Source organism: Micromonas commoda, chromosome 9 (assembly GCF_000090985.2).
Source record: "Micromonas commoda chromosome 9, complete sequence".
Taxonomy (NCBI): Eukaryota; Viridiplantae; Chlorophyta; class Mamiellophyceae; order Mamiellales; family Mamiellaceae; genus Micromonas; species Micromonas commoda.
The window spans coordinates 1,038,351-1,063,380 of NC_013046.1; the positions used below are offsets into that span (position 1 = coordinate 1,038,351).

The 25,030-nt window shown below is 67.9% G+C and overlaps 14 protein-coding genes across 14 annotated transcripts; 8 read left to right on the forward strand and 6 right to left on the reverse strand.

Moving 5' to 3' along the window:
* Nucleotides 1-137: 137 nt before the first annotated feature.
* Nucleotides 138-866, forward strand: MICPUN_61552 (predicted protein; the record flags this gene model as incomplete). The annotated part of the gene is made up of 1 exon (XM_002504341.1): nucleotides 138-866. One exon carries the CDS (start codon nucleotides 138-140, stop codon nucleotides 864-866), a length of 729 nt encoding a protein of 242 aa, XP_002504387.1.
* A 1,551-nt stretch (nucleotides 867-2,417) lies between these two features.
* Nucleotides 2,418-3,079, reverse strand: MICPUN_85323 (predicted protein; the record flags this gene model as incomplete). The annotated part of the gene is made up of 2 exons (XM_002504667.1): nucleotides 2,418-2,795; nucleotides 2,906-3,079. Coding segments are annotated over 2 exons (552 nt in total), but the record flags the coding sequence as incomplete, so codon positions are not given.
* Nucleotides 3,080-3,334: 255 nt separating this feature from the next.
* On the forward strand, nucleotides 3,335-4,174 carry MICPUN_61554 (predicted protein; the record flags this gene model as incomplete). The annotated part of the gene is made up of 2 exons (XM_002504342.1): nucleotides 3,335-3,421; nucleotides 3,509-4,174. The coding sequence occupies 2 exons, from the start codon at nucleotides 3,335-3,337 to the stop codon at nucleotides 4,172-4,174; spliced, it is 753 nt and encodes a 250-aa protein (XP_002504388.1).
* Nucleotides 4,175-4,238: 64 nt separating this feature from the next.
* MICPUN_61555 (predicted protein) lies at nucleotides 4,239-5,162 on the reverse strand (the record flags this gene model as incomplete). The annotated part of the gene is made up of 1 exon (XM_002504668.1): nucleotides 4,239-5,162. The coding sequence occupies one exon, from the start codon at nucleotides 5,160-5,162 to the stop codon at nucleotides 4,239-4,241; it is 924 nt and encodes a 307-aa protein (XP_002504714.1).
* Nucleotides 5,163-5,438: 276 nt separating this feature from the next.
* On the forward strand, nucleotides 5,439-6,899 carry MICPUN_85005 (8-amino-7-oxononanoate synthase-like protein; the record flags this gene model as incomplete). Its single annotated transcript, XM_002504343.1, has 2 exons — nucleotides 5,439-6,491; nucleotides 6,588-6,899. The coding sequence occupies 2 exons, from the start codon at nucleotides 5,439-5,441 to the stop codon at nucleotides 6,897-6,899; spliced, it is 1,365 nt and encodes a 454-aa protein (XP_002504389.1).
* A 29-nt stretch (nucleotides 6,900-6,928) lies between these two features.
* Nucleotides 6,929-7,825, reverse strand: MICPUN_61557 (predicted protein; the record flags this gene model as incomplete). The annotated part of the gene is made up of 1 exon (XM_002504669.1): nucleotides 6,929-7,825. One exon carries the CDS (start codon nucleotides 7,823-7,825, stop codon nucleotides 6,929-6,931), a length of 897 nt encoding a protein of 298 aa, XP_002504715.1.
* A 272-nt stretch (nucleotides 7,826-8,097) lies between these two features.
* On the forward strand, nucleotides 8,098-8,805 carry MICPUN_85037 (predicted protein; the record flags this gene model as incomplete). The annotated part of the gene is made up of 2 exons (XM_002504344.1): nucleotides 8,098-8,467; nucleotides 8,516-8,805. The coding sequence occupies 2 exons, from the start codon at nucleotides 8,098-8,100 to the stop codon at nucleotides 8,803-8,805; spliced, it is 660 nt and encodes a 219-aa protein (XP_002504390.1).
* Nucleotides 8,806-8,872: 67 nt separating this feature from the next.
* Nucleotides 8,873-9,991, reverse strand: MICPUN_61559 (predicted protein; the record flags this gene model as incomplete). Its single annotated transcript, XM_002504670.1, has 1 exon — nucleotides 8,873-9,991. The coding sequence occupies one exon, from the start codon at nucleotides 9,989-9,991 to the stop codon at nucleotides 8,873-8,875; it is 1,119 nt and encodes a 372-aa protein (XP_002504716.1).
* Nucleotides 9,992-10,267: 276 nt separating this feature from the next.
* MICPUN_96619 (dihydrolipoamide s-acetyltransferase of the pyruvate dehydrogenase) lies at nucleotides 10,268-11,686 on the forward strand. Its single transcript, XM_002504345.1, has one exon. The coding sequence runs from the start codon at nucleotides 10,341-10,343 to the stop codon at nucleotides 11,613-11,615; it is 1,275 nt and encodes a 424-aa protein (XP_002504391.1). The 5' UTR covers nucleotides 10,268-10,340; the 3' UTR covers nucleotides 11,616-11,686.
* A 28-nt stretch (nucleotides 11,687-11,714) lies between these two features.
* On the reverse strand, nucleotides 11,715-12,942 carry MICPUN_108940 (predicted protein). The gene has a single exon (XM_002504671.1). It carries the CDS (start codon nucleotides 12,925-12,927, stop codon nucleotides 12,112-12,114), a length of 816 nt encoding a protein of 271 aa, XP_002504717.1. The 5' UTR covers nucleotides 12,928-12,942; the 3' UTR covers nucleotides 11,715-12,111.
* Nucleotides 12,943-16,297: 3,355 nt separating this feature from the next.
* MICPUN_61562 (predicted protein) lies at nucleotides 16,298-18,034 on the forward strand (the record flags this gene model as incomplete). The annotated part of the gene is made up of 1 exon (XM_002504346.1): nucleotides 16,298-18,034. One exon carries the CDS (start codon nucleotides 16,298-16,300, stop codon nucleotides 18,029-18,031), a length of 1,734 nt encoding a protein of 577 aa, XP_002504392.1. The 3' UTR covers nucleotides 18,032-18,034.
* An 80-nt stretch (nucleotides 18,035-18,114) lies between these two features.
* Nucleotides 18,115-21,660, reverse strand: MICPUN_102444 (predicted protein; the record flags this gene model as incomplete). The annotated part of the gene is made up of 1 exon (XM_002504672.1): nucleotides 18,115-21,660. The coding sequence occupies one exon, from the start codon at nucleotides 21,658-21,660 to the stop codon at nucleotides 18,115-18,117; it is 3,546 nt and encodes a 1,181-aa protein (XP_002504718.1).
* A 174-nt stretch (nucleotides 21,661-21,834) lies between these two features.
* MICPUN_108941 (predicted protein) lies at nucleotides 21,835-22,840 on the forward strand. Its single transcript, XM_002504347.1, has one exon. The coding sequence runs from the start codon at nucleotides 22,066-22,068 to the stop codon at nucleotides 22,792-22,794; it is 729 nt and encodes a 242-aa protein (XP_002504393.1). The 5' UTR covers nucleotides 21,835-22,065; the 3' UTR covers nucleotides 22,795-22,840.
* A 346-nt stretch (nucleotides 22,841-23,186) lies between these two features.
* MICPUN_61566 (predicted protein) lies at nucleotides 23,187-24,990 on the forward strand (the record flags this gene model as incomplete). The annotated part of the gene is made up of 2 exons (XM_002504348.1): nucleotides 23,187-24,172; nucleotides 24,315-24,990. The coding sequence occupies 2 exons, from the start codon at nucleotides 23,187-23,189 to the stop codon at nucleotides 24,988-24,990; spliced, it is 1,662 nt and encodes a 553-aa protein (XP_002504394.1).
* Nucleotides 24,991-25,030: the final 40 nt, after the last annotated feature.

A 25,030-nucleotide genomic window follows, 5' to 3' on the forward strand; every position in this document is an offset into this window, starting at 1 on the left:
GCGCCGTGTGCACCCCCGCGGCGCCGTTCGTTGTGGATGAGAGGACTTCCGAACCCTACGAGAGATCTGATGCTCCACCGCAGCCGGGCATTTCACGTTTCCCGGTCATCAGTTCGGGGCGCGCCGACCTCACGGCGATGAAGACGACGATCTGGCGGCCGAACGTGAGAGTGACGCTCAACGAGTATGGCGAAGTCGAGGACACGGAGAGTGGTGGAGAGGAGGTGACGAAGCAGGGGACGAAGCGGAAGAGAGCCCCTCGCACGAAGGGGCCGTGCGAGCACGGGGTGAAGTATCGGTCGCAGTGCAAGGTGTGCGGTGCTTGTCCCCACGGGAAGCAGCGCAGAAGATGCAAGGAGTGCGGCGGGTCTCAAATCTGCGAGCACGGTCGTCGGCGCTCTCAGTGCAAGGAGTGCGGTGGGTCTGGAATCTGCGAGCACGGTCGTCGGCGCTCTCTGTGCAAGGAGTGCGGTGGGGGCTCAATTTGCGAGCACGGTCGTCAGCGCTCTGAGTGCAAGGAGTGCGGTGGGGGCTCAATTTGCGAGCACGGTCGTCGGCGCTCTCGGTGCAAGGAGTGCGGCGGGTCTCAAATCTGCGAGCACGGTCGTGAGCGGTCTAAGTGCAAGGAGTGCGGTGGGTCTGGAATCTGCGAGCACGGTCGTCAGCGCCCTTATTGCATGGAGTGCGGTGGGTCTGCATTCTGCGAGCACGGTCGTCGGCGCTCTCAGTGCAAGGAGTGCGGCGGGTCTGGAATCTGCGAGCATGGTCGTCAGCGCCATATATGCAAGGACTGCGGTGGTACATCAATCTGCGAGCACGGTCGTATGCGCTATCGGTGCAAGGACTGTCGAGGCGAACGTCTGTAATCAAACACGCTTCCACGACAAAGGCCCGCTGGCTAGCTAGTACACGTCCCGCGTCGCCCTCCGCCCGTACCGAACCACGCGCGACTCCTCCCCCGGCGTCGGCACCACCCTCGGCGCGCCCCTCAGACCCGCCAGCTCCGACACCCTCGCATCCGTCTCCTTCGCCTCGCGCATGCGACGCGCCTGGTCCCACCGATTCCTCGCGCCAAACGCGGTGTCGCCCTTACGATCCGACGACCGGATCCGGTCGTCGCCCCTCCCCCACTGCTGCTGGTGTAAGCCCGCGGCGGCCGGCGGCTTGTTAACGTCAGCGCCGGGTTTAATTTTAACGTCCCGGTCGAACCCGTCTCTTCGGATTCTGTACCCGTTGTGCGCGGCGGGTTTTTCATCCGACCTCCAGTGCCCCGGCCGCGTTCCCCCCGCGCGTCCGTACCCGTACGCGTCCTGCGCCGGAAGCCTTCTGGAAACATCTATTCCGTGTCCGACACCGACGCCACCCCCGCCCGCGCCGTACCCGGCGCTAGTCCCCGGCTGGTACACCCCGTTCACCACCCGCAAGTTCTCCACGTCGCGTTTCAACAAGTCGTTGGCCTCGTTTGCGGTGCGTTCGCGTTCCCGAGTCTCGACGTCCCTCAATCCGGCGACGAAGGCGGCGTACCGCGCGGAGTAGTCCGAGGATAACACCCCGGGGCGGTCGGGAAGGTTCGAGGACGCCGACGGCGGCGCCCTCGGGTACCGAAGCGGCTGTTGTTGTTGATGATGATGATGATATTGTCGGGGCGGCGACGATGGCGCGGCGCGTCTGCCGTGCCAGGGAATCTCGCGGCCGCTCCCGGGTCGATCGGCCTCGTCGAGCGCCGCTCGTTCGTTCGTCCAATCCTTCGGCGAGTCGCGCCGCGCGCCTTCGTCGAACAGCGCGACGCCATCGCCGTCGTCGTCGTCGTCGGCGGCGGCGGCGGCGGCGGCGGCGTATCGCGGCGGGCGTGAGCCGTGCGACGGAGGCCGGGCGACTCGGTATTCCGCCACCCCGGTTGGCGACGCGCGGTCCCGGCCGTCTTCTTCCCGTCCTTCTCGGCTGCTCGTTCGGCCGCCCGACGCCCTCCTCCCGAAGGACGGCCTCGCCGCGGTCAACGGCCGTTGGCTCACCGGCGTCCACCGGGAAGACGAGGCGTCGTCGTCGGCGGCGGCGGGTGACCGCATCGGATGTTGTTGTTGTTGCTGCTGATGCTGTCGATGTTGTTGTTGTTGCTGCTGCCACTGCTGCTGCTGCTGCTGCTGCTGCTGCTGTAGCTGCTGTTGTTGTTGTTGCTGCTGCCAGTCCTGCTGCTGCTGCTGCTGCCGTTGAAAGCCGAAGCTCCCGGTGGGCCGCGCCGGTTTAAGAAAGTTTCCGCTCGTCTCCGGAGGCTTACGTCGCTGCTCGAGCTCCGCCGCCACGCGCCGCGCCGCCTCCGCGCGCTTCCTCGCCGCGGCGCCCAGTCCCTCGCGCCCCCCCACCCTCGCCGTCTCCGGCCTACCCCCGTTCCTGGCCCGTGCGACGCCGAAATTCCGCACCTCCTCGGACCAGTACTCGTCGAAGACGACGAAATTGTTATTCTGCTTGGCGAAGGCTCGGAGGTTGTGGTGCTTGGCCATGAACGCCACGAGCTTGGGCGACGGCCTGTCGTACGCCAGCCGCGCGGGGTGCCGGTCCTCGCGCTGAAGGAACGCGTCGAACAGCAGCGAGCCCCAGCCGCCCCTCTGCGACGATTCGTGCACGTAAAAGTCGAGGACGCAGCAGGGTTCCATCTCCTCCATCCCGCCGCTCGGCTTGGCGACGAAGAGCCTTTTGGGCCCAACCTTGAGGATGCCGACGAGGACGGACGGGCCGCCGCGCGGGCGCGTGGCGTCGGAGCACGCGAGGTACAGACGCTGATCCTCGAGCAGCCGGTCCTGTGGCGCGTGCGGGTGGATGGGGAGGGGGGGGTAGGTGAGCGGGGGTGTTCATCGTCCGATTGTTGGCGCCGGGTGCCCGTTTTCTTCGGCGGTGCCGACGGACGTACCGTGGACGTGATGGGCGCCGGGAGGCCCTGCGCGCGCGCGGATCTGGCGCCCGCCTCGTCGATGAGCGCGGATATCGCGCGATACTCGTCCGGGGGCAGGCGGACGATCGCATCGCGCGTCCACACCGAAACGCCCCCCGGCGTGAGGCCCGCGACTCCCCTCGGATGCTGCATCGTCGTCTCTCGGGCGAGGCGGAGACGCGCGGGGATCGGGCGCGCGCGGGACGGGGGGCGGCGCCTGGGGTTTAGCGCGACGGTGGGGATGGGCCGTCAACGATGGAAGTATCTCGCGGCGGGTCGGCGCGCGGGGAGTGTCGGCGCGCGATGCCGCCGCGCGGCTGGGCGCGTGCGGCGGAGTGTGCCGTTGACTCACGGGCTGGACGCTGACCTCTTGGAAAAGTCAGTTCGGGGCGCGCCGACCTCACGGCGATGAAGACGACGATCTGGCGGCCGAACGTGAGAGTGACCCTCGACGAGTATGGCGAGGTCGTGGACACGGAGAGTGGTGGAGAGGAGGTGACGAAGCAGGGGACGAAGCGGAAGAGAGCCCCTCGCACGAAGGGGCCGTGCGAGCACGGGGTGAAGCCTCGGTCGAAATGCTAGGTGTGCAGCGCTAGTCCGCACGGTCGTCAGCGCAGATACTGCAAGGAGTGCGGTGGTGCATTATTCTGCGAGCACGGTCGTGTGCGCTATCAGTGCAAGGAGTGCGGTGGGGGCTCGATCTGCGAGCACGGTCGTCAGCGCTCTTACTGCAAGGAGTGCGGCGGTGCATCAATCTGCGAGCACGGTCGTCAGCGCAAACAATGCAAGGAGTGCGGTGGTGCATCAATCTGCGAGCACGGTCGTCAGCGCTATCATTGCAAGGAGTGCGGTGGTTCTGGAATCTGCAAGCACGGTCGTCAGCGCTCTCAGTGCAAGGAGTGCGGCGGGAGCTCAGTCTGCGAGCACGGTCGTGAGCGCTCTACATGCAAGGAGTGCGGTGGGAGCTCAATATGTGAGCACGGTCGTCGGCGCTCTCAGTGCAAGGAGTGCGGTGGGGGCTCAATCTGCGAGCACGATCGTATACGCTCTCGGTGCAAGGAGTGCGGTGGGGGGTCAATCTGCGAGCACGGTCGTCAGCGCTCTTACTGCAAGGAGTGCGGTGGGTCTCAAATCTGCGAGCACGGTCGTCAGCGCCAAAAGTGCAAGGAGTGCGGTGGGGGGTCAATCTGCGAGCATGGTCGTAGGCGCAACAGATGTGAGGAATGTCGGGACGCGCCGCGCCCGTAACGCGTGCTCGCGATCATCCGCGTCGGCTCATACTGTCAAACACTCGTTCGCGCCTTCGCCGCCGCTACTTCCGACGCTTCGCCACCGCGCCCAGCACCAGCAGGTCCCCTTCCTCCGCCGCCTCGATCCTCGCCCGAGCCTCCGCGTCCATCCGCCTCGCGTCCTCCTCGTCCGTCACCCGTCGAAACGTGCCGGCGCCGTCGAGAAGTCGGAGCCAAAACTTTTCCCCAAAGTCCCCAGCGACGTACCCGGACTCGCGTCCTTTATCCCTCACCGTGAACGCCAGCGCGACGAGCGTTTGGGGCGGGGAGGCGGCACCCCCCTCGGCACCCCCCTCGGCACCCCCCTCGGCAACCCCCTCGGCACCCGCACCCGCCTCGCACGCGGCGACGCACGCCTCGAGCAGGGGCCCGCGGGTGTCATCCGCGAAGACGTCCCAGCCGCCCCAGTACAAAATCTCGCAACCCAGCACGAGGTCCCATCGCGCGCCCCCATCGCGACGGTCGACGCCGCCGCCGCCGCCGCCGCCGGGCGCGTCGTCGAGTCCGAGGACGGCGTCGCGCGACCACGCCAGCTCCGCGACCCGCAGCTCGGACCCGCGCGCGAGTTTTCCCGCGTCTCGCGTCGCGTCCGCGTTTGTCCTCATGAGCGGCACGACGCGGTCGAGGTCGGTAAGGGTGACGTCGACGTCGGGAACGGCGCACGCCAGCGCGATGCCCAGCGCGCCGGTTCCCGCGCCGAGCTCCAGGATCCGCGTCGTCGGGGCTCGATGATCCGTGGACGAGTCGACGACGGACGACGAGGAGGCGACCGCGGACGAGGACCGCCGCGCCTCCGCATCCGCGACGACGATGGGCGCCACCGCCGACGCCAGCGCGCGCACCGCGGGAGCCCAGACCACCCCGGCCTCGTTCAGCGAGTCGGGGTCGATCGCGAGCGTGTGGTTGACGCCGAGGATCTCCACATCCTCGCGCGTCTTGTCGGACATGGGCGCGGCGAGCGCTGAGGCGCGGACTCCGCTCGTCGGAGTTTACGACACGGCGCGGGTGCCCGAAGTCAATCCCTAAAACCTGAAGCGGTGCCCTTCGTCATCACCCGGAGCGCAGAGGCGACCGCGTCGGGGTTCATCGCGGCGATGGCCGCGCCGCCTCGATGCTGGGACGAGTGGCGCGCGCGACGGCTCCGGTCGCTCGAGGAGCGCGCGCTGGCGCGGTCGCTCCGGCCGGTCGAGCCCATCGTCGCGGAGGACGATTCGGCGACGATGATGGATGACGACGCGTGCGCGACGGACGTCGGAAAGGGCCGAGCGTCGTCGGCCTCGGCGGCGGGCGGGTCGTCCCCCGTGGAGGTGCGCGTCGCGCCGGACACGCTCGCGCGGTGGCTCGCCAACGACCAAGACCTCGGTCACTCGCACGAGCCGTCCACCTCCGCGGCGCCCTCGTCCGCCCCATCGTCCCCGTCCTCGTCGTCGTCGCGACGCCTCCGCCTGTTCAGCTCGAACGATTACCTCGGCATGTCCACGCACCGCGACGTCCGCGTCGCCGCCGCGCGCGCCGCGCTCGCGCACGGCTCCGGACCTCGATCCAGCGCCCTCGTCTGCGGCTACACCCCCGCGCACTCGCGCCTGGAACGATCCCTGGCGAGGCTCAAAGGGACCGAGGAGTGCGTTTTGTTCTCGTCGGGATACGCGGCAAACTGCGGCGTCATTCCCGCGCTCTGCGACGACCGCGGCTGCGAGATCTTCTCCGACGAGCTGAACCACGCGTCCATCGTGGACGGGTGTTCCCTCGCCGCCAAGCGCGGGGGCGTCAAGGTCACCGTGTACCGCCACCGCGACGTGACGCAGCTGGCTCGAATGGTGCGAGCGTCGAGGGCGGATCGCGTGATGATAGTCACCGACTCGCTGTTCAGCATGGACGGCGACTTCGCGCCCCTGAGGGACATCGTCGCGTTGAAACGAGGGGAGAACGCGCGGTGCGGCAGGGCGCGAGTGCTCCTGTGCGTCGACGAGGCGCACGCCACGCTGGTGTGCGGCCACCGCGGGAGCGGCGCGGCGTCAATGCTTCTGACGGGCCGCGTCGGACGAGAACCATCAATCGCCGATGACGTGGACCATGACATGGACGATGACGTGGACGTTTCCGTCGCCGACGTGGACGTATCCGTCGGAACCCTGAGCAAGGCGATGGGTTCTCACGGCGGGTTCGTGACGTGCTCGGCCGCGATGAAGCGGGTGCTTTTGAGCGTGGCGAGGAGCGCGATGTTCTCCACGTCGCTCCCCGCGCCGATCGTCGCGGCGGCGACGGCGGCGCTCCGCGTGAACGAATCGGTCGGAGACGAGATGCGATCGCGGCTGCGCGGCGCGATCGCAACGTTCGCGACCACGTGCGCCGCGCGAATCAGGGCGACGCAGGCGGCGCGGTGCGTTGGCATGAGCGACGACGCGGTGAACAGGTGGCGGGGCGTGAGGGTGACCGGTAACTCCCCGGTGGTGTCCGTGATGATCGGGTCGGAGGGCGCGGCGCTCGCGGCGGCGGCGGAGTTGCTGCGTCGGGGGTTCCACGTCCCGGCGATCAGGCCGCCGACGGTCCCGGCGAACACCTGCAGGCTGAGGGTGGCGCTGAGCGCGTCGCATCGGTTGGGGGACGTGCGGGAGCTGGCGGAGGCGGTCGCGGATGTGGTGGGAGGCGACGGGGCGCGAGCGACGGCGACGGCGAAGCTGTGATGGAATTGGAAACTAAGAGGGTTAGGATTTCACGCGCCGCGACGACATACCTTGCACTTAGAGCGTACACGACTGTGCTCGCAGATTGAGCCCCCACCACACTCCTTGCACAGAGAGCGCTGACGACCGTGCTCGCAGATTTGAGACCCACCGCACTCCTTGCACCTAGAGCGTACACGACTGTGCTCGCAGATTTGAGACCCGCCGCACTGCTTGCACCTAGAGCGCTCACGACCGTGCTCGCAGATTGAGGCCCCGCCGCACTCCTTGCATGTGTTGCGTATACGACCGTGCTCGCAGATTGATGCACCACCGCACTCCTTGCAGCTATGGCGATGACGACCGTGCTCGCAGATTTGAGACCCATCGCACTCCTTGCATGTAGAGCGTACACGACCGTGCTCGCAGATTTGAGACCCGCCGCACTCCTTGCAGAAAGAGCGGTGACGACCGTGCTCGCAGATTCCAGACCCACCGCACTCCTTACAGTAACGACGCTCACGACCGTGCTCGCAGATTGATGCACCACCGCACTCCTTGCAGCTATGGCGATGACGACCGTGCTCGCAGATTGAGCCCCCACCGCACTCCTTGCACCGAGAGCGTATACGACCGTGCTCGCAAATTGATGCACCACCGCACTCCTTGCACTTGAACCGCTCACGACTGTGCTTGCAGATTGATGCACCACCGCACTCCTTGCACTGAGAGCGCCGCTTCCCGTGCGGACAAGCGCTGCACACCTTGCATCTCGACCGAGGCTTCACCCCGTGCTCGCACGGCCCCTTCGTGGGAGGGGCTCTCTTTCGCTTCGTCCCCTGCTTCGTCACCTCCTCTCCTTCCTGCTCCGTGTCCTCGACTTCGCCATACTCGTCGAGGGTCACTCTCACGTTCGGCCGCCAGATCGTCGTCTTCGTCGTCGTCATCCCTCCCTCGCGCCCCTCGAACTGCCCGCTCAACGTCGTCAACAAACTCTGCTCGTCCGTCATCAGTCAAAATCGACTCATCGCAAATCTCAGATCAGATGCGCGCCGGTTCGCTGCTCCGCCACGCGCTTTCGCCCACCGTCCCACGTCCCCGCGCGCCGACCCGCGCGTCGCGCATACACACCCCGCGCACTTCCTCGTCGGGCGAATCCCCCCCGCTCGGCGGCCCCGTGTACGTCGACGAGCGCGACGGCTCCACCCCCGCGTCTAAGATGGCCGACGACCTCTGCTCGTCCAGATCTAAGGTGATCGACGTCGACGTCAAGCACGCCACGCCGTGGCTCGAGTTTCGCAGCCTGACGTACCTCGACCCCACGGGGGCGACGCGTCGATGGGACATGGTCGGCCGCGCCACGCGATCCGAGTCGGTAAAGTCCAAGGGCATCGACGCGGTGTGCGTGTTCGCGACGCTCCGAAAAAAGGGCGAGGAGGACACCACTCTGCTCGTGCGGCAGTTTCGACCGCCGATGAACGGCGAGACGATCGAGCTCCCGGCGGGGCTGGTGGACGCGGACGAGGACCCGATCGTCGCCGCGCTGCGCGAGTTGAAGGAGGAGACGGGATACGTCGGCACGGTCGCGGGTGGGGACGAAGCGACTGGTAAGCGGGATGGGAACATTACGAAAGAAGGGGATCCGTCGGCTCCCCGCGGCGGCGTCCCGGCCATGACGCCGGCGTTGCCGCTGTCGCCGGGGCTCTCCAACGAGACCGTCGCGCTGGTCCGCGTGGACGTCGACCTCGACGCCCCGGAGAACGCCAACCCGCGGCAGCAGCTGGAAGGGAGCGAATTCATCACCGTGTTGAGGGTGCCAATCGCGGGGCTCAGGCGAACGCTCGACGCCTTCGCCCAACGAGGGTACAACGTCTTCGCCGGGTTGTACACCATGGCGCTCGGCATGGAGATGGGGGAGGGCAGGTGAATGGCATTTATGATATATAAGTGTTTTAAGTGTTTGTCATTGATACGTGTCGGACGAGACTGTCTCTCTACTGCGATTGCGTGCCTCCGCCGAAGATAGAGAGGGATTCGCGCACGGAGGGCGTCAGCTCAGCCTCCGCCGAGTACCCGCTCTCCTCGCCGTCGTCGACGGGGGGGATCGGGTCCGAGCGTTTCGCCGAAAGGCGGCGGGCGTTTTCATCCACCTCCGCATCGCCGCCTTCCCCATCATCCTCATCCTCATCCTCATCCTCATCCTCATCCTCATCCTCGGTTTGGTTTTGGTTTTGGTTTTGGTTTTGGTTTTGGTTTTGGTTTTCGTCCCGTCGGATCGCGTCCTCGTCCTCCTCCTCCGGCGTCGTGCTCAGCGTCGGCGTGACGAGGTCGAACGAGAAGTCCCTCCGCTGCTTCCGTACCCGCTCGTCCGTCTCCTGCGCCGCCGCCTCGCGTCGTCGTCGCCCAACTCGCTTGTCTTCCATCTCCGGCTCGGGCGCCAACACCGGCGGCGTGATGCCCAACGGAGCCGGGAGAGCCGAGACGCGCCTCCTGTCGGCGTCGATCGCCGCGACGTCCTCTTCGAACTCCTCGGGCGGGCTCGCGACGACGTGGGCGGCGGTTGGCTGGGGGGACGCGTCCGGCGACGACCGCGCGGCGCTCCACGCGCGCCGCGCGGGCTCCAGCAGCCCCTCCTCGTCCAGCGCGGACTCGACCCGATCCCTCATCTCGTTCACCGTCGCGAGCAACTCGCGCGCGCACGTCTCGCGCTCCTCGCGACGAGCCGCCGCGACGTTCGCGCGGCGCTCCATGCACTGCGCGAGTAACGTCAGCGCCGGTCGCAGCTCCGCTCGTCCCTCCGCCGCGCGCCTAGCCGCGGTCCACGCCGCCGCCAGCCTCGCGTCGACGTCCGACGAATCTTCCGCGTCGTCGTCGTCGTCGTCGTCCCGGAGAGCGTCGAGGCGTCGCGCGAGGCGCGCGAGGTCTTCGAACGGGGAGACGCCGTGATGCTCGGCGTCGCGGCGATACTCGACCGCGCGGCTCACGCCGGGCGCGAGGAGGGCGGACTCGATTCTTCCGCGGCGGGCGGGGGGGGGCGGCGAGCGCATTCCCATCGGTGATGTGGGGGGTGCCCACAAAGATGGCACCCCGTAACGCTCCGAGGTTCGGTCCATCGATTTCCAAAAACTCACACGCGCTTCGCGCCGCTCCCAGAAAAATATCTGTCCCGCGAGAAGACCACCACTTCCCCACTCCACCGCGCGCCCAACCCTCATGTCGGCGCTGCTGGCGGCCGCGCGCGCGGCATCGCGCCGCGTCGTGTCCCACCACCGACGCGACGCGACGCCCTTGACGACCCTGCGACGCATGTCCACCTACCCTCCCCACATGGTCCGTCCGGGCGCGACGATCTCCAAAGAGCCCGACGCACGCGCCGAACGACGCCCAAACTGACCAACATCCCCAATCCCGAACCCCGAACCGCTCGCGCAGGAGCTCCCGATGCCGGCGCTGTCTCCCACGATGACCCAGGGCAACATCGCGCGATGGAAGGTCAAGGAGGGCGACGAGATCCGCGCCGGCGACTCCGTCGCGGAGATCGAGACGGACAAGGCGACCATGGAGTTCGAATCCCAGGAGGATGGTTTCCTCGCGAAGATCGTCGTGGGGGACGGGGCGCAGAACGTGCCGGTGGGCGCGATCGTGGCGGTGATGGTGGAGGACAAGGAGCACGTGAGCGCGTTCGCGGGCTACGTTCCCCCCGCCGCCGCGGCAGCCGGTTCGACCCCCGCGCCGCCCGCTCCGGCCGGGAAGGCGTCGTCCCCGTCGTCCCCATCCTCGTTTGAAACCGGCGGGCGAATGTGGCCGTCCGTTCGAAGGTTACTCGCGGAGTCCGGCATCGACCCGAGCACCATCACCCCGACGGGCCCGCGGGGTATGCTGGTCAAGGGGGACGTCCTCGCAGCCATGGGACTGTGCGCGGCGCCCGTACCTTCCCCGTCCGCGGCGGCGGCGGCGGCTGAGAAGCCTTCGACGACGAAAGCGAATGCGTCGCCGCCCGCGCCGCCTTCTCCGGCGCCGACGCCCGAGGACGACTTCGAAAACTGGGAGGACCTGCCGGTCACCTCGATCCGAAGGGTCATCGCGTCCAGGCTGCTCGAGTCCAAGACGCGGACGCCGCACGAGTTCGTCACCGCCGAGGTTTCGTTGGCGTCGGTGGCCGGGCTCCGAGCCGCGCTCAAGGCAAAAGACGTGCGCGCCTCCGTGAACGACTGCGTCTTGTACGCGGCGGCCAGGGCCCTGCGTGCGTCGCCCAAGGTGAACGCCAAGTGGGACGACGCGTTGAGCGCCGGCGTGACGGACCCCGACGTGGACGTCGCCGTCGCCGTCGCCACCGACGGGGGGTTGATCACCCCCATCGTCAGGCGAGCGGATACGAAGACGCTCTCGGAGATTGGCGACGAGGTGAGGGAACTCGCGGGACGCGCGAGGAAGGGTGGACTGAAGCCGCACGAGTTCACCGGCGGTAGCTTCAGCGTCAGTAACCTGGGGATGTTCCCGGTGGATCAGTTCAGCGCGATTCTGAACCCGCCGCAGGGCGCGATAATGGCGGTTGGCAGAGGGGTGGACAAGATCAGAATCGACGAGACCACCGGGGAGCTCTTCGACGAGCCCACCATGTCGGTCACGGTGAGCGCGGACGCGAGGGTCGCGGACGCCGCTGACGTGGCGAGGTTCCTCGAAGCGTTCAGGGAGGTCATCGAGCAACCCGCGGAGGCGTGGGCGACGGGCGCGTGACGAGTCGAAGAAAGTGAGCGTTAAGCGTTAGCGATTTTTTTCATAATCGAATGTACGAGCAGGTTGGTTTCATCGCGCGACTGAAGCACTTTCGAGATGATCTTATGACTTTCGCTTCTTTGTATTTCAAAGGGGGCGTCGGTGACGCGGGAGGGTGCGTGGGTTTTGCGGCGTCCGTCGTGGTCTTTTGGCCGCTCAACCCTCCCGGTGCGTCAATCCCGTCGCAGTCAGAGTTTTGTAAGGAAATAAAACAAGGCAGGGATGCATCTGAGCGACAAGGCGTCGCTTCTTTCGTGTGTTTGGCGGGCGCCGAGGTCGAGGGGTCTGCGAAGGCCGTAGACGTCCCCTCTCCCTCCGTATCGCCTCGCGATTCGTGTGTGTCTGTGCGCGTGTTGGGCGGGCAGGTGGGTGGGCAACGAGTCGACAACGAGTCGACAGTTTCCCCCCTTCCCTCCCTCTCGCCGCCCCGCCGCCGCGGATCGAACGACCCTCGCGCTCAGAACAACAGTTCGACCGGATTGGTTATCGTGTTGTTCGCGTCGCCCGACGTCGACGTCTTCGGCCCCAACGATTCGATCACGGCGATGGGCTCGGCGGAGTTGCTCAGGCTCCCGGACAAGAGTTCTCCGGGGACGAAAGCCTTCGCCGACGCCGTCATATTTTTGCCAATCGAACCGTTGGACGCCGGCGCGGTCACAGCCGCCATGCCGCCGTTGGACGTCGACATCGCAGCCTTCTTCACGTCCGCCTTGAGCTCGTCGTCGTCGCCAAAGTCGATGCCGCTCGAGAGCACGACGTCGGACACGGTATCGCCCATCATCGCGTCGGTGACTACATCCGGAAGGTTGATCAACCCTCTGGACCCCGACGTCTTGATCGCGTGAACCGTCTTGTCGTACACTGCGTCCTGCGCGGCGATCTGGATCTGCATCCCGAGCCCGAGGCCGAGTTCAGACTCGGGATGCGCCTGCGCCGCGTGGAGGGAGGAGGACGAACCGCGCTTCTCGGCGAGGACGGTGAGCGCGCGGCGCTGCTCGGCGGCGAGGGTGATGCGACGCTGCATGGACATGTTGTCGGTAGCCGCCGCGGCGAGCGCCTCTTGCTGCCGCTGCTGGATGGAGGCGAGCATGTCGGCGCCCTCGTCGCTGACGGGGGCGCCCTCGCGCAGCATCTGCGCGGCGAACTCCGCGCGTTGGCCCGCCTTCAACGACTCGACGCTCACCTGCATGTTGCTCTGCGCGTCGCTCTGCATGTTGCTCTGCGCGTCGCTCTGCATGTTGCTCTGCATGTTGGTCTGCATGTTGGTCTGCATGTTGCTCACCTGCGCCAGCCGCGCCTGAGCGAACTGCGCGGCGGCGGCGTTCTGCGAAGCCTCGAGCGCCAGCTGCTGCATCTGAATCTGCTGCTGTTGGATGAGCAGCTGCTGCTGGTACTGGATGCTCAGCGACTCGGCCTGGTGCTGCTGTTGGTGATGGTGGTGGTGCTGCTGCTGCTGCTGCTGCGCGGCGGCGACGATGGCGTGCGCCTGCGCTTGCGACACCCGCGCCGCGTTGCGAGCCGCGTGATGGTGCCCGGCTTCCTTCACCGTCGCCTTGTCGGACTCGTGCCGGAGAAGCGCGGTGATGGTCGGCTCCGCCGCGCCGTCTCCGGCGGTCACGTTGGCGATCATCGCAGCCACCGCCCCGGGGTTCGACTCGAGGTTCATCCCGAGGTTCACCGCGGCGTCCGCGGCTGCGGCGGCGGCGGCGGCGACGATACCCTTGGGATCCGCGGCGGCGGCGGCGGCGGCGGCGCCCGCCGAGTTGGGCACGCCCGCCGCCGCCGCGAGCACCGCGGCGCTCGTCTGCGCGGCGGCTTGTTCGTCGGGAGTGAGGTTATCCGACGAGTTGAACGGCTTGTTGAACAAGTGTTGAACAGGTTGAACGCCCGGGTCGTCGAGAGCGCCTCCGATGCCGTTCGGTTTGGCCGTCACCGACGCGAGCGCGGCGGAGGTTTGCGCGACGGCGGCGGAGGCGAGGATGGGATGCGCGGGCGCCTGCGCGTCCAGCACAATCTTCGCGGCGGCGTCGTCGGGAGCGTCGGCATGGAGTCGGCTCGACGCGTCGCCTCCGTCGCCGAGCGCGGCGGTCGCGGCGACGTCGAGCGCGGCGGTGACGACGGCGGCGGTGGCGGCTTCGCCCGCCTCGCTGGCGACCGTCTCCGCGGCGACCCTGTCGGCTTCCGACTCGGACATACCCGCGCGCTCCATGAGCTCGACTTTTCGCCGAGATTGCTTCGCCTTGAGCGAGAGCAGGTCCATGCGCGCGGTGGGTCCCGCGCGCCAGAAGTGATCGACCGCGGGGAGTAGCACCTGATCCATCCAGAGCGAGTCCCCCTCGCGCCTGTGATGGCCGCGACTGGACCTGTCCGTGCCCGCCGAGGAGGATTTCTTGGACGCCGACTCGTCGACGTTTGATACGTCGTCGTTTTCGTCGCCGCCGTCGGATGAGCCGCCGGTTTGAGCCCCCTCCTCTGCATCGTCGGTTGGTTTGGCCTCGATCGTCGCCTCCGTCTCGGCGCTTTTGGCCTCCGACGTCTCGGTTTTGGCCTCGGCGTCGACGTTCTCATCCGCCTTCTTCTTCTCCCCTTCCTCGTCGATCGGTCCGTCCTCGGGGACCTCTTCGTCGGCGTCGTCCTCGTCGTCCGCAAACTGCCCGAGCACGACGCCGTCTCCGTCGCCCGACCCCGGCTCGTTCCCGCCCACCACGACCGCGGTCCGTTCGAGCTCCCTCGCCACGCGTCGCACCCCGCCCGAGAACTTCGTCAGCACGTCGACCAACGCCCTGAGCGCCAAACCCACCCTGCGCACGGTGCCGACGGAGGACCCCCCGACGCCCTTGTGCGGCGCGTCGATAACCTTGGACGCCGTCGCCGCGACGTGCAGCAGGAGGTCCTGGGCCTCGATCAACCGGCCGGTCGCGATGAGGCACGCGCCTCGGTCGATGTTGATGGACAGGTCCTCCTCCTTGACGTGGAGTCGCTCGTGGTGAAGCGCCCTGGAGAGGGAGATCTCGGCTTCCGCCCAAGCTCCGGATTGCATCTGCGCCTGGCCTCGCAGCCTGTACAGCGTGGACAATCGCCTGTGGACGCTCACGGTGTTCTTGCATCCTGCGGTGCGAATCATCCACCCGGTCCTGCCCTCCGCCAACGCCTTCTGGCTGTAGTTGATGAGCTGGCCGGTGACGGCGATCTGCCCCTCCAGGTTTCTCGCGTGCTTGAAGAGGTCCAACAGCATGTTGTCGAGGGACTCCTGCATCCTGTCGTCGTCCGGCCACGCCGCCCTGTACCGCACGATCGTCGCCGTGGCCTCCGCGTGCGAACCCATCTGCTTCAGGATGCACACCAGGTCTTTGAGGGCGCTCTGCGACGACTCGCCCTTCGACTCAATCTCCTGAACCATCAGGTCTCGCGCCTGCGCGAGGTCCTTGAGGGTGAGCTGCGCGTGTTTCGCGCGAGCGTAGGTGGCGGACGTGCCGGTCCCCGGGCGAGGGAGGCCGCCGCCGGACGGCGTGCGAAGCGGTGGGCCCCGAGGGTGCGACGAACCGTCGGGTTCGTCAGCGTCAGCGGCGGAGGATCCCCCCCCCGATTTGGCCTTGCCTCGACCGCCGTGAGGTTCGGCAAACTTGTGCGACCCGCCGGCCGCGCCCAGGGCCCCGCGGCCGTTGCCGTTGCCCGTGAGTTGCGGGTTGTAGAAGGCCGCCGCCGTGGGGTCCATCGGCCCACCCACGCCCGCGGCGCCCGCCGGACGGTACGCCCTCGCCGCCGCCGCGAGTTGCGGCGGGTGCATCTGGGAGAGGGCTTGCCGTGTTTGGAGGTGGGGTTGCGTCTGCTGCGCCCCGCCCGCCGCGCCCGCCATCGGGTTGTGCATCCCGCCCGACGCCGCGTTCATCATCCCGAGCGCCGTCGCCGCCGCGACGGCATCCGTGCCCCCCACTCCGTACGCGCCCCCCGCGCCGTACTGCGACGGATCACCCGCGTAGGGGTTGGGTAGCATCTGCCCCATGGGCGCGTAGAGGGGCCCGCCGAGGGGTGCGCCGGGGTAGGGCGCCATCGTCGGGTTGAACGCGCCCATCGGACCGCCCGCGCCGCGCGCGCCGATGCCGCTACCGCCCCTGCGACCGGCGCCGCCGCGGGCGCCGCGAGATTTCCCGTCGTTCGCGGGAGGCATCGCCGACGCCGACGCTTATCGCCGGGGATCCCGAGCGAATGCCCGTTTCCGAATGCCGGTCGGAAACCTATCCCCGTCCCTTTTCGCCGCCGCCGGCCCGGTGGCTCGATCGACGCCCTCCCGCCCCACCGACGCGCGCCTGGGATGGGTTTCTCCGCCTTCGTTCGCCGGCGCGCGCCCTCGTGACCCGGGCGAGCTCGGGTCCTCGAGTGACGTCGTCTGAAAAAAGAACCCTGGCGAAATATCTACGTGGGGCCCCCTGAAAATTCGGCCGAACAATGTCGAAAATTCCTGGTAGTAATTGCGCAATTGTCAAGTGTGTTTGCACATACAGTACGCTAAAAAGCCGGCTCGATCGACGTTTCACTCGGGCTCTTTCTCTGTTCCGGGGGATCGGTGCAGCGCTTTTCGAGCTTTTTCCCACGGTGCACTTTTCGTTGCGCGCACTCGGTCGCGTCGCGCGCGCGCGGAGACGATGTCGGCCGTCGCCGTCGCACCCATCGTCGCGCCCCGAACGGCATATCGCGCGGTGAGCTCACGCCCGGCGCGTGGCGCGCGGTGGGGTCGCGTCGGGCCGCCGGCGCGCCGCGCGTTCTCATCCCCCGTCGACGCCCCCGGCGGCGGTGCGTCCACTTCGCCCGCGCCGCCCGCGGTGCCCCCGCCGCGCGGCGAGGGATCCGCCGCCGCCGCGCTGCAAGCTGCCGACTCGTGGCGCGACGTCCTCGCCGCGTCCACGCTCGTCGTGTTACCCGACGAGGAGTCCGTGGCGTGGCAGCGGCAACGGATCCACCGGAAGCGACGAGCGGGAGGGGCGGCGAGGGCGCTCGGGAGGATCGCGCGGTGGCTCGCGGCGCGCGATAAGCTCGGCGCGGGCGGCGAGAGGGAGCAGTGCGTGAACGACGCGCGGTTTGCGAGGCTCGTCGCCGCGGCGGCCGCGCCGACGACGGAGGGAGGTGCAGGCGGCGGCGGCGCGCGCGTCGACGACGACGACGAAGAAGAAGAAGAAGAATCCGTCCGTCGTCATCATCCCTCTCCCCCATCCTCCTCGCTCACCGCGGAGGAGAGGGCCGGGGACGTCGCGGACGCGCTCGAGGCCCTCCGCGCGCTCGGCTCGCTCGCGCCGCTCCCGTGGGTGGACGAACGCCATCCGGGAGATCCCGTCGCCATGCGTCCTCACGTGTCGCGGCTCATCCAAATCGTCGCCTCGGCTAATCACATCGCGCCGCACGACGCCACCCCCGCGGCGTGGGCGTGCGACAGGCTCGGTCTGTTCGGCTCGACGAGCGAAACGAACGAAACGAACGGGTGGGACGCCGCGACGAGACGCGCGGGCGACGTCATCAAACGCCCGGCGGAGGGTCTGCCGTTCAAAATACTTCCCGACCTCGCGACCTCCTCCGGGACGCCGCGCGGGGAATTTGGCGATTCGGGGATTTCGGATTTGGATTTTTTGGATTTGGATTTCTCGCTCACCGTCGAGGCGCTCGCGGCGGAGGTTCCGTTCAGGGCCGAGAAGCTCGTCACGCGCGACGGCAAGCGCGTGGACGAGCGCCGCGAGACGTGCTGGATGGCCGAGGACGGCATCGGCGGCCTCGCGTACAGCGGCAAGGTGATGTCGCCGGCGCCGTTCACGCCGACTGTGCGAAAATTAAGGGACGCGATCGAGGCTTCGACGGGGGAGCGCTTCGACTGCGCTTTACTGAACCTGTACCCCGGGGGCGACGTGGCGTGCAAGTACCACAGGGACCCCGACCTCGGTTTGTTGTGGGCGAGGGATTCCATCATCGTCAGCGTCGGCGAGACGCGACGTTTCGCGTTTCGGGAGCTGGGAAAGAAGGAGGACGAGGCGCACTGGTTCCGATTGCGATCGGGCGATTGCGTCTGGATGTTCGCCAACTGCAACGACGACTGGGAGCACTGCGTGATGCGAGCGGAGGGGGCGGCGGGGGAGAACGACGGCCCAAGGGCGAGCGTGGTGTTCAAACGCGCGCTCACGGGCCGGGGGGGGCGGAGAGGGCACGGGATGGTCGGCGAAGGAAGACGAGCCGGACGGAAAAAGAATTCCGGGCCCGCTCGTGGGTCAGCCTCGGGGCCTGACCCCATCGGAGTGAAGAGCGGGGGGACGGGCCGGGGAGGACGGGGAGGCGCGGCGCGGCGGAGAGGACGGGGAGGCGCCGGGCGAGGCGGCGGGGGACGACGCGGCGGCTGATAGCGTGTCCCGAGGTTACGCGACGACGAGTCCGGGTTTCTTCATAAAACGCTTTTAAAAAACGCGTCGACGATTTTGTCGCGTCACCGATCGCTGAGCGCGACAGCCTCGCCGAGCGCCGCCGCCGCCGCCCGGACCGCCGGTAGCAGCTCCCGGCGTCGCTGCCTCAGGTGCGACGCCGCCGCCTCCAGCGCGCGTCGCCGCGCGTCATCCTCCGGGCTGTCCCCGTCGATCGATCGAGCCTCCGCGGCTAACCTCGCCGACTCCGCTCGAAGCGCCTCGTGCTCGACGATGACCGACTCGTGCCGTTTCAGATCCTCGGGGGTCATGACGCTCGCGACGGACATCGCGGACGACGTCGCAGCGGACGCGGGCGGCGTCCTCGGCGGCCTGACCCACGGCGACGGGGGCGTCGGCAAACCCGGGGGAGTCGGGTGTAGCAGACGCGGGAAAGAGACGAAACCCCTCGGCGCGTCCGGGGTCACGGCCGTTACGGCCGTTACGGCCGTTACGGCCGTTACATCCGTCACAGCCGTCACGGCGGGCGCCTCGGCGTCGGCGCGCTTGCCCCCGAGGTTGCCCCCCACGAGACGAGGGCGGTACGGATCCTCCGACGAAGCCGCCGAACCCCCGCTCGAGCACGTCGAGCGGATCCGCGAATCGACAGCCGCAAACGCCACCCTTTCAAACGGCGCCACCCTTTCAAACGGCTCCACCCTTTCAAACGGCTCAAACCTCGCGACGCTCTCCCTCGCGCCGAGCACCCTGTGCCTCCACCTCCGCGCGAACTTGCCAGCGCGGACCAACGCGGCGGCTGCTTCCTCGGCGGCGACGCGGGCGCTCCGCTCCGCGCGTCTGTCCCGGCTCTCCAGCCCGGCGGCGAGCCAGGCGCGGGCGCCGTCCCTCATCCACGCGTCGCGATGCATCGCCAACGCCGCCTCCTCGCGCGCGCGCTTCCGCCCCCGGCGGTCGAGCCACGCGCGCCAGAGCCGCCAGACGCGCCTGGACGTGCGTGCGTTGCGCCACGTCACCGCGTTAGCGTATCCCGTGACGCGCCTTCTGCGATGGACGACGCGTCGGACCCACGCCTCCATCGCGTCAAACGTTAACCGTCGTCGCCTGAATCGATCAGCCGTGACGATGTCCATCCGGCGCTTCTTGCGTTGATCGACGTGGTCGAGCCACGCGAGGAGAACGCACACCTTCGCGCGCTCGTCCCTGTGCGCGTCCGCCCTGTCCGCCTGCACGCGAAACACCGCACCCTCCCTGGCCATCTCGAGCCAACCGGCGAAAATTCTGAAGCGTTTGGTCTCGCCCAGCGCTCGCGCCGCGGCTCCGACCCGCGCGCCCGTAGCCTCGCGCCGGCGCAGCTTACCGCTCAGCCAGTCGTCCCACGCGAGCAAGCACCTGTGCAGCAGCACCGCGCCGTGGTGCGCGTCCGCGTCGGCCAGCGCGCGGTTCTTCGCCGCCCTCTTCTCCGTCCAGTGCCGCCACGACACGAAAGCCTTTAGCGCCAAAAGAGCGTCCCGCATCACCGAAGCCTTTCGAGACGCGAGCCTGTCCTTGCGCCCCTCCGTCACGATCGGGCCCCTCCAGGCGTTCATCACCTTGCGCCTCGTCACGCGTTCGTGGTGCGCCGCCGCCTTGGCGCGAACGGCGTTTCTCGTCTTTGACCACTCGACGAACCGCGGAAAAACCACGGTGAGTACCCGCCGAAGCGTGGCGCGGTAGTGATGGCGCGCGGCGACCCTCCGCCGCGCCTCCCTCATCAGCGCGCGCTCCGTCTGGTTCCTCCATCGTGTGATCGTCCGTCTGGCGAGCCACGTCATGACGAAGGCGTCCGCGGCGGCGTCGCGACGCGTCGCCGCCGACGCCCACCGCCACCGCGCAAACGCGTCCTTCGCCGACGTAAACGCAAAGTGAGCCTCCGCTTTTTCGGTCAGCTCTCGCGCCCTTTCCGCGTCCGCGACGTGCGCGCACCAGCGCCTCCACCCCGACCGCGTCGCCCTGCGATCGTCGTGCTCGCGCGCGATGTCGTTCGCGATCCGCGCGCGTTTCGCATCCGCCGCCGCCGCTCGCCAGCGAAGCAGAAAATCGGCGGTCCTGCGTCGATCCTTGGCCCACCCCCGGGCGTACGCGACGCGCCTGGCCACCGCGCCGTCGCTCGCCATCGCGCACCACTCGCGCCACACCCGTGTGCCGCACCAGACGAAGTACCTATGGGCCGCGCGCGCGAGTTTAGAGCCCATGACCGCGTCGCGCCAGCCGCGAACCGTCGACGCCTTGACGACTCGCTCGTGATTCCTCTGCACCGCGTGCCCGATGGCTTCGCACTCCCTCGAGTACGCCGCGTACAGCGCCCAGCCCCGGAACGACTGGGAACGCAGGAACGCGCAGCGCACCGCCCTTTGCGTGTGACGAACGCGCGCCTTGGCTAGCCGCGTTCGCGTCCACTCGCGCCACGAGCGAAGGACGTTACCCGCGGCGATTTCCGCTCGAGCCGCCTCCACCCGCGCGGCTACCAAACACCTCGCCGTGCGCCGCCGTTTGGCCTCCTCTCGCCACGCGTGAAGGACGTTACCCGCGTCTCGCCTTCGACGCGCGTGCGCCATCGAATCGGCGAGGTGCGACGACACGCGCGCCGCGAGGAGCGTCGACTTCCACGCCTCGACTGATTTTTTCGTCAGCGCCTTGGCTCGTGTCGCGGCTGTGTTTGTCGCGAAGAGCCGGCGGCGTCGCGCGAGCGTTATAACGGCCCTCCACGCCGGGAGGACGTGGGGGACGCGCCCGCCGCACGCGCGGTGCAGCGCGTGCTTCCGCGCCGCCTCGTGCGCCCGGCGATTGCGCTTGGCCAGTCGAGCGTTTTCTTCCCATCGGAGCAGGCACGTGACGGCAAACTCTCGCCTGGCTCGCGCCTCTTCTCGCCTCGTCTCCTCCGCGTCTCTCGTCCGCGTTCGTCTCTCGCGGCGCGCGTCGATACGCGCCCGAGCCCACCGCGCCATCGCCTTTCGCAGCAGCGTTCTCGCGCGAAACGGTCTCCACAGCGGTAAGGCTTCGAGCGCGTCAGCGGCGAACCAGCGCCAGTGCGACACGACGATCTGCGCGAGCCGCTTGCGGTGCGCGCGTCGGGCCGCGCGCGCCGCCTCCGGGGATATCGGCGACGCCGGTGCCGGTTGGGACGACGCGGAGGCGCGGCCGGGGGTGGACGCGGAGGCGCGCACGAGCGTCGCGCGTCGCCGCCGGTCGTCTCCCGGTTGCGTCGTCGTCGAGAATCCGAGCGCATCTGGTTCATCGTCGCGAGACCGCCCGCGCGTTTTCGTCGGGGACGCGCGTCGGCTGGCGGACTCCGACTCCGCCGCGCGGTGCATCGCCGCGTTCCCCGGGAAGAGCTGACGCAGCGGGACGTCGGAGCCGCCGCTCGCGCGCATCGGCGACGGCGGCGCGCTCGCGGGATCCCGCTCCAGGGAGACGAGGAACCCCTGGGCGCTTCGCCGCGGGTGCCCCGGCGGAGGCGCGAACACCTTGCTGCGGACGCCCGCGACCCTGAACCCGCCGACGCGCCACGCGTCCTCGTTCTCATCTCGGTCGTCCATCGCGGCCGCGGGAACCGCGGGCGACGACGGCGCCATCGACGCGTCTCCCGCGCGTCAGCAGCGCGTATCAATCAATGGCGTTCCTCCCGAGGGGCTGTCGCGAGTTTGAATTTTGTCCGAATTTCGGTCGGTTGTGAAGCATTCGTGTCCGACCAATCTTTTCGTTGGCCAGCGGCTCCGCTCGGGCGGCGCAGTCGCCACACGCGTCGGGCGCCCCCGGGGCCGTCATCGCGGTCGGGGCTCGACCGACGACGGAGCATCCGACGCGGCACTCGCTCCGCGTTCGATTCGCTTCGGAAGAGGGGCTGGAGTCGATCGAGGCGGTGGGAACCTCGGGCGACGTGGGGCGGCGGGTAGCACCGCGAGTAGGGTGCCGAGCCATCGTCGTCGCGTCGAGTTTGTCGCTCCGTCGCTTCGTCGCTCGTCTCTCGCGCCGCGACGATGGGTTTCGATAAGCCGAACCCGATATCGCTCGGGCTCCCCGCCGAGCACGTCAGCAAGTGGGCCGTCGACACCCACGCGTTGGAGCGGCACGTGGCGCGGATGAACGCAGCCAACGCGTCGCAGCGTGATGGCGCGGCGAGATCGGCGGGGGGGGCGGGCCAGGGCGCCGACGGCAGGCTCCGCCCGTACGCGTACAAGATGCCGTACGTCACCGTCAACGACCTGAAGAAACGGAGCAAGGGATGGCGCGAGTTCCTGTGCACCGACTTCCTCTCCAAATCCTACGGCTTTCCCCGCGGCTACGTCGACGCCAAGAGGCGACTGGACAGCAACGCCTTCGAGTACCTGGGAAACTACCGCGCGGTGGTCTTTTTCATCTTCGCAGCCGTGCTCTACAACAAGCCGCTGGCGCTCGTGGGCGGGCTCGCGCTCGTGCGCGTGTGGGACTGGGTGGAGGGCGACGGGCGCGAGGACCGCGAGGGCGCCGCGTACAGGTTCAAGTACCTCGTGGCGTGGATACTCTCGTGGGCGGTTATGTTCTACTCCAACGTCACCTTGGCGGCGAGTTACGGAACTCTGATAAGTACGATAGTGTGCGTCACGCACGGGGTGATGAGACGGACGGACGCGCCGAAGCCGTGCTTTAGGAGCTCGCCGAGGAGGCGGGAGGCGGACTTGGGCGGGAGGAGGTTGCCGCGGGGGGAGGATCGCCGGCGAACCGCTTAAGTTTCGTGTCTTAGTTTTTAGTCTTGTCTCGCGTCTTCTCAAACGGAACGTTACTCGTAACCCTTAACATGAAACTCGGCTGCTGGGCGATGCCGCTCGCTCCGGTCGTCGGCTCGCGCGGCGAAGTCCGGTGGGGATCGTCACCGGACTTCGTGCGAGCGTGGGCGTGCGCGTGTCGGCTTTTTGATCGAGAGGCCGACTCGTGACTGGGCTCCTCGTCGGGGCGAAATGTTATCGTTCGTCCCGAGGCTGCGCCCGTTCGCCTCCCCTCGTCCGTTCGCACCCCGCAACGCCTCTTCCCGTCGCACGCCGACGCCCCCCGGCGTCACACCGGGCGCGCGCGCGCGTCTCGACCGCGACGAGACCCGCCCTCCCCCCCCGCCGCCGCCGCCATGCCCTCGCTCTCGTCCCACCTCGGCGGTTCGGGCGCCCCCGCCCCCGCGCGCGCCGGGTCGGGTCGGCCCGCGCACACGAACGACAACGACGACGACGACACCCGAGCCCCGCACGCCGACGCCGCCGACCCGACGAGCACCCCCGCCGCCGACGCGGCGGCGCTCTCCTCCCTCCACGACGCCAAGCACCGCGTGGCGTTCGCGCGGAGCGTCTCGCGCGACGCCTCCGCGCTCTCCTCCCGGCCCACGCGCGTCGACCCCGACACGCTGCCGCGTCGCAAGTACTCGGGAGAACGCGAACGACCGCCGATGCCGCAGCAGACGCACATGATGACCACCACCTACCACGACGACGACGACGATGGACCGTCGTCCGGCGATCGTCCTGCGAGACCCGAGGGTGCGGCATTCGACGAACCGCCCGTCGACTGGAGGAAGAAGAAGGTCGAGGTGATCAAGATTCTTCACGCGGACGGCACGGTGACGTACCCTCGAGACGTAGAGGTTGAGTTTGGGGGTAAGATGGTCAAACCCGACATGAAAAAGTACGAGCACCTCGCGCCGGGGGATCCGCTTCCCCCCGGCCTACGCGTTCCCGGGTGGACGCACATGCCGGAGGACGTGCTTGCGCCGCCCCCTTTGCCGACGGCTGACGATTTAAAGTTTGGAAATCCAAAGTTCAAACCCCCAGAGGCGAACGACCCAGAGTTTATCAAGCGAGCGAGGGAGGCCATCGAGCGAGACAAGATCAAGAACGTGCCGCCGCGGCCGGACCACCCGTTCGCCGACCCGGCGAGGCGACTGTACCGTCAACCGGACGGCACGTTGGGTCCTAAGCGGCCGCCGCGTAAGCCGTACACGGTGGCGGCGCGGCGCGAGTTTGCCGATTTGTGCTACTACGCGAGGACAAACGGCGGTTGCGCCAAGTGCACCGAGGGGGTGTGCCACCGACACGGAACCGGCGTCCTCTGGGCGCACCACAGGTGAGTAGGTGGCGGCGGGGAGGGGTCGCTCGTGACTGACTCGGAGACCCGTTCGATTATTTTCTCCGCCGGTTGGTTATCGTTTGGTTATCGTTTGGTTTTGACAGATTTCCCCCTCCCCCAAATTCGCTCACACGCGCAGGGCGTACCTCGCGCAGATGGGCCTCGAGCCCGAGTGGGACCATGACGGCGAGTTCTACGGCTGGGATCCGGAGAAGACTCAACCTCTGGCGGACCCCGAGCACGTCTTCTGCAGGATGATGGGCAACGATTGGATGGATTATCACAAACACCAAAGGCGAGTTGTTCATCCCCGAAAATCATCGCGTCAATCGGCTAATATCTCGTTACTTCGCAGGCACCTGAAGCATTACAAGGGCATCGAGTACGACAAGGAGAGCGGCGAGTTCTTCGACTTCGACTCCGTCACCAAAGAGGAGCTCGACGCCATCATCAAGGCTGGCGAAGCCGAGGTGGAGTTTGACGAGAACGGCAAACCAATCACCGACTGGTACAAGACGAAGGAGGGCAAGAAGCACGTCCCTTACAATCCGCACACGGACGGCCCGCGGAACATGTTCGCCGCGAAGGAGGGCGAGCCCCAGGAGGGGTGCCTCGTGACTGAGGGGGAGGGACGAAAGTGGGGCAAGTTCGCCGAGGGCGGCGAGGATTTCGAGACTGCGCTCGGCAATTTAGACGTGATCGACGACGACTCTTGCGACGAGGTCGACACCGGCGAGCGGAGCGAGAAGACGAGCGAGAAGAAGAAGGGGAAGGAGAAGAAGAAGAAGAAGCCTTGGATTTTCTTCAAGGGATGACTTACGAACGCGCGCGATGCGTGTCGTCCTTTCTTTTTCG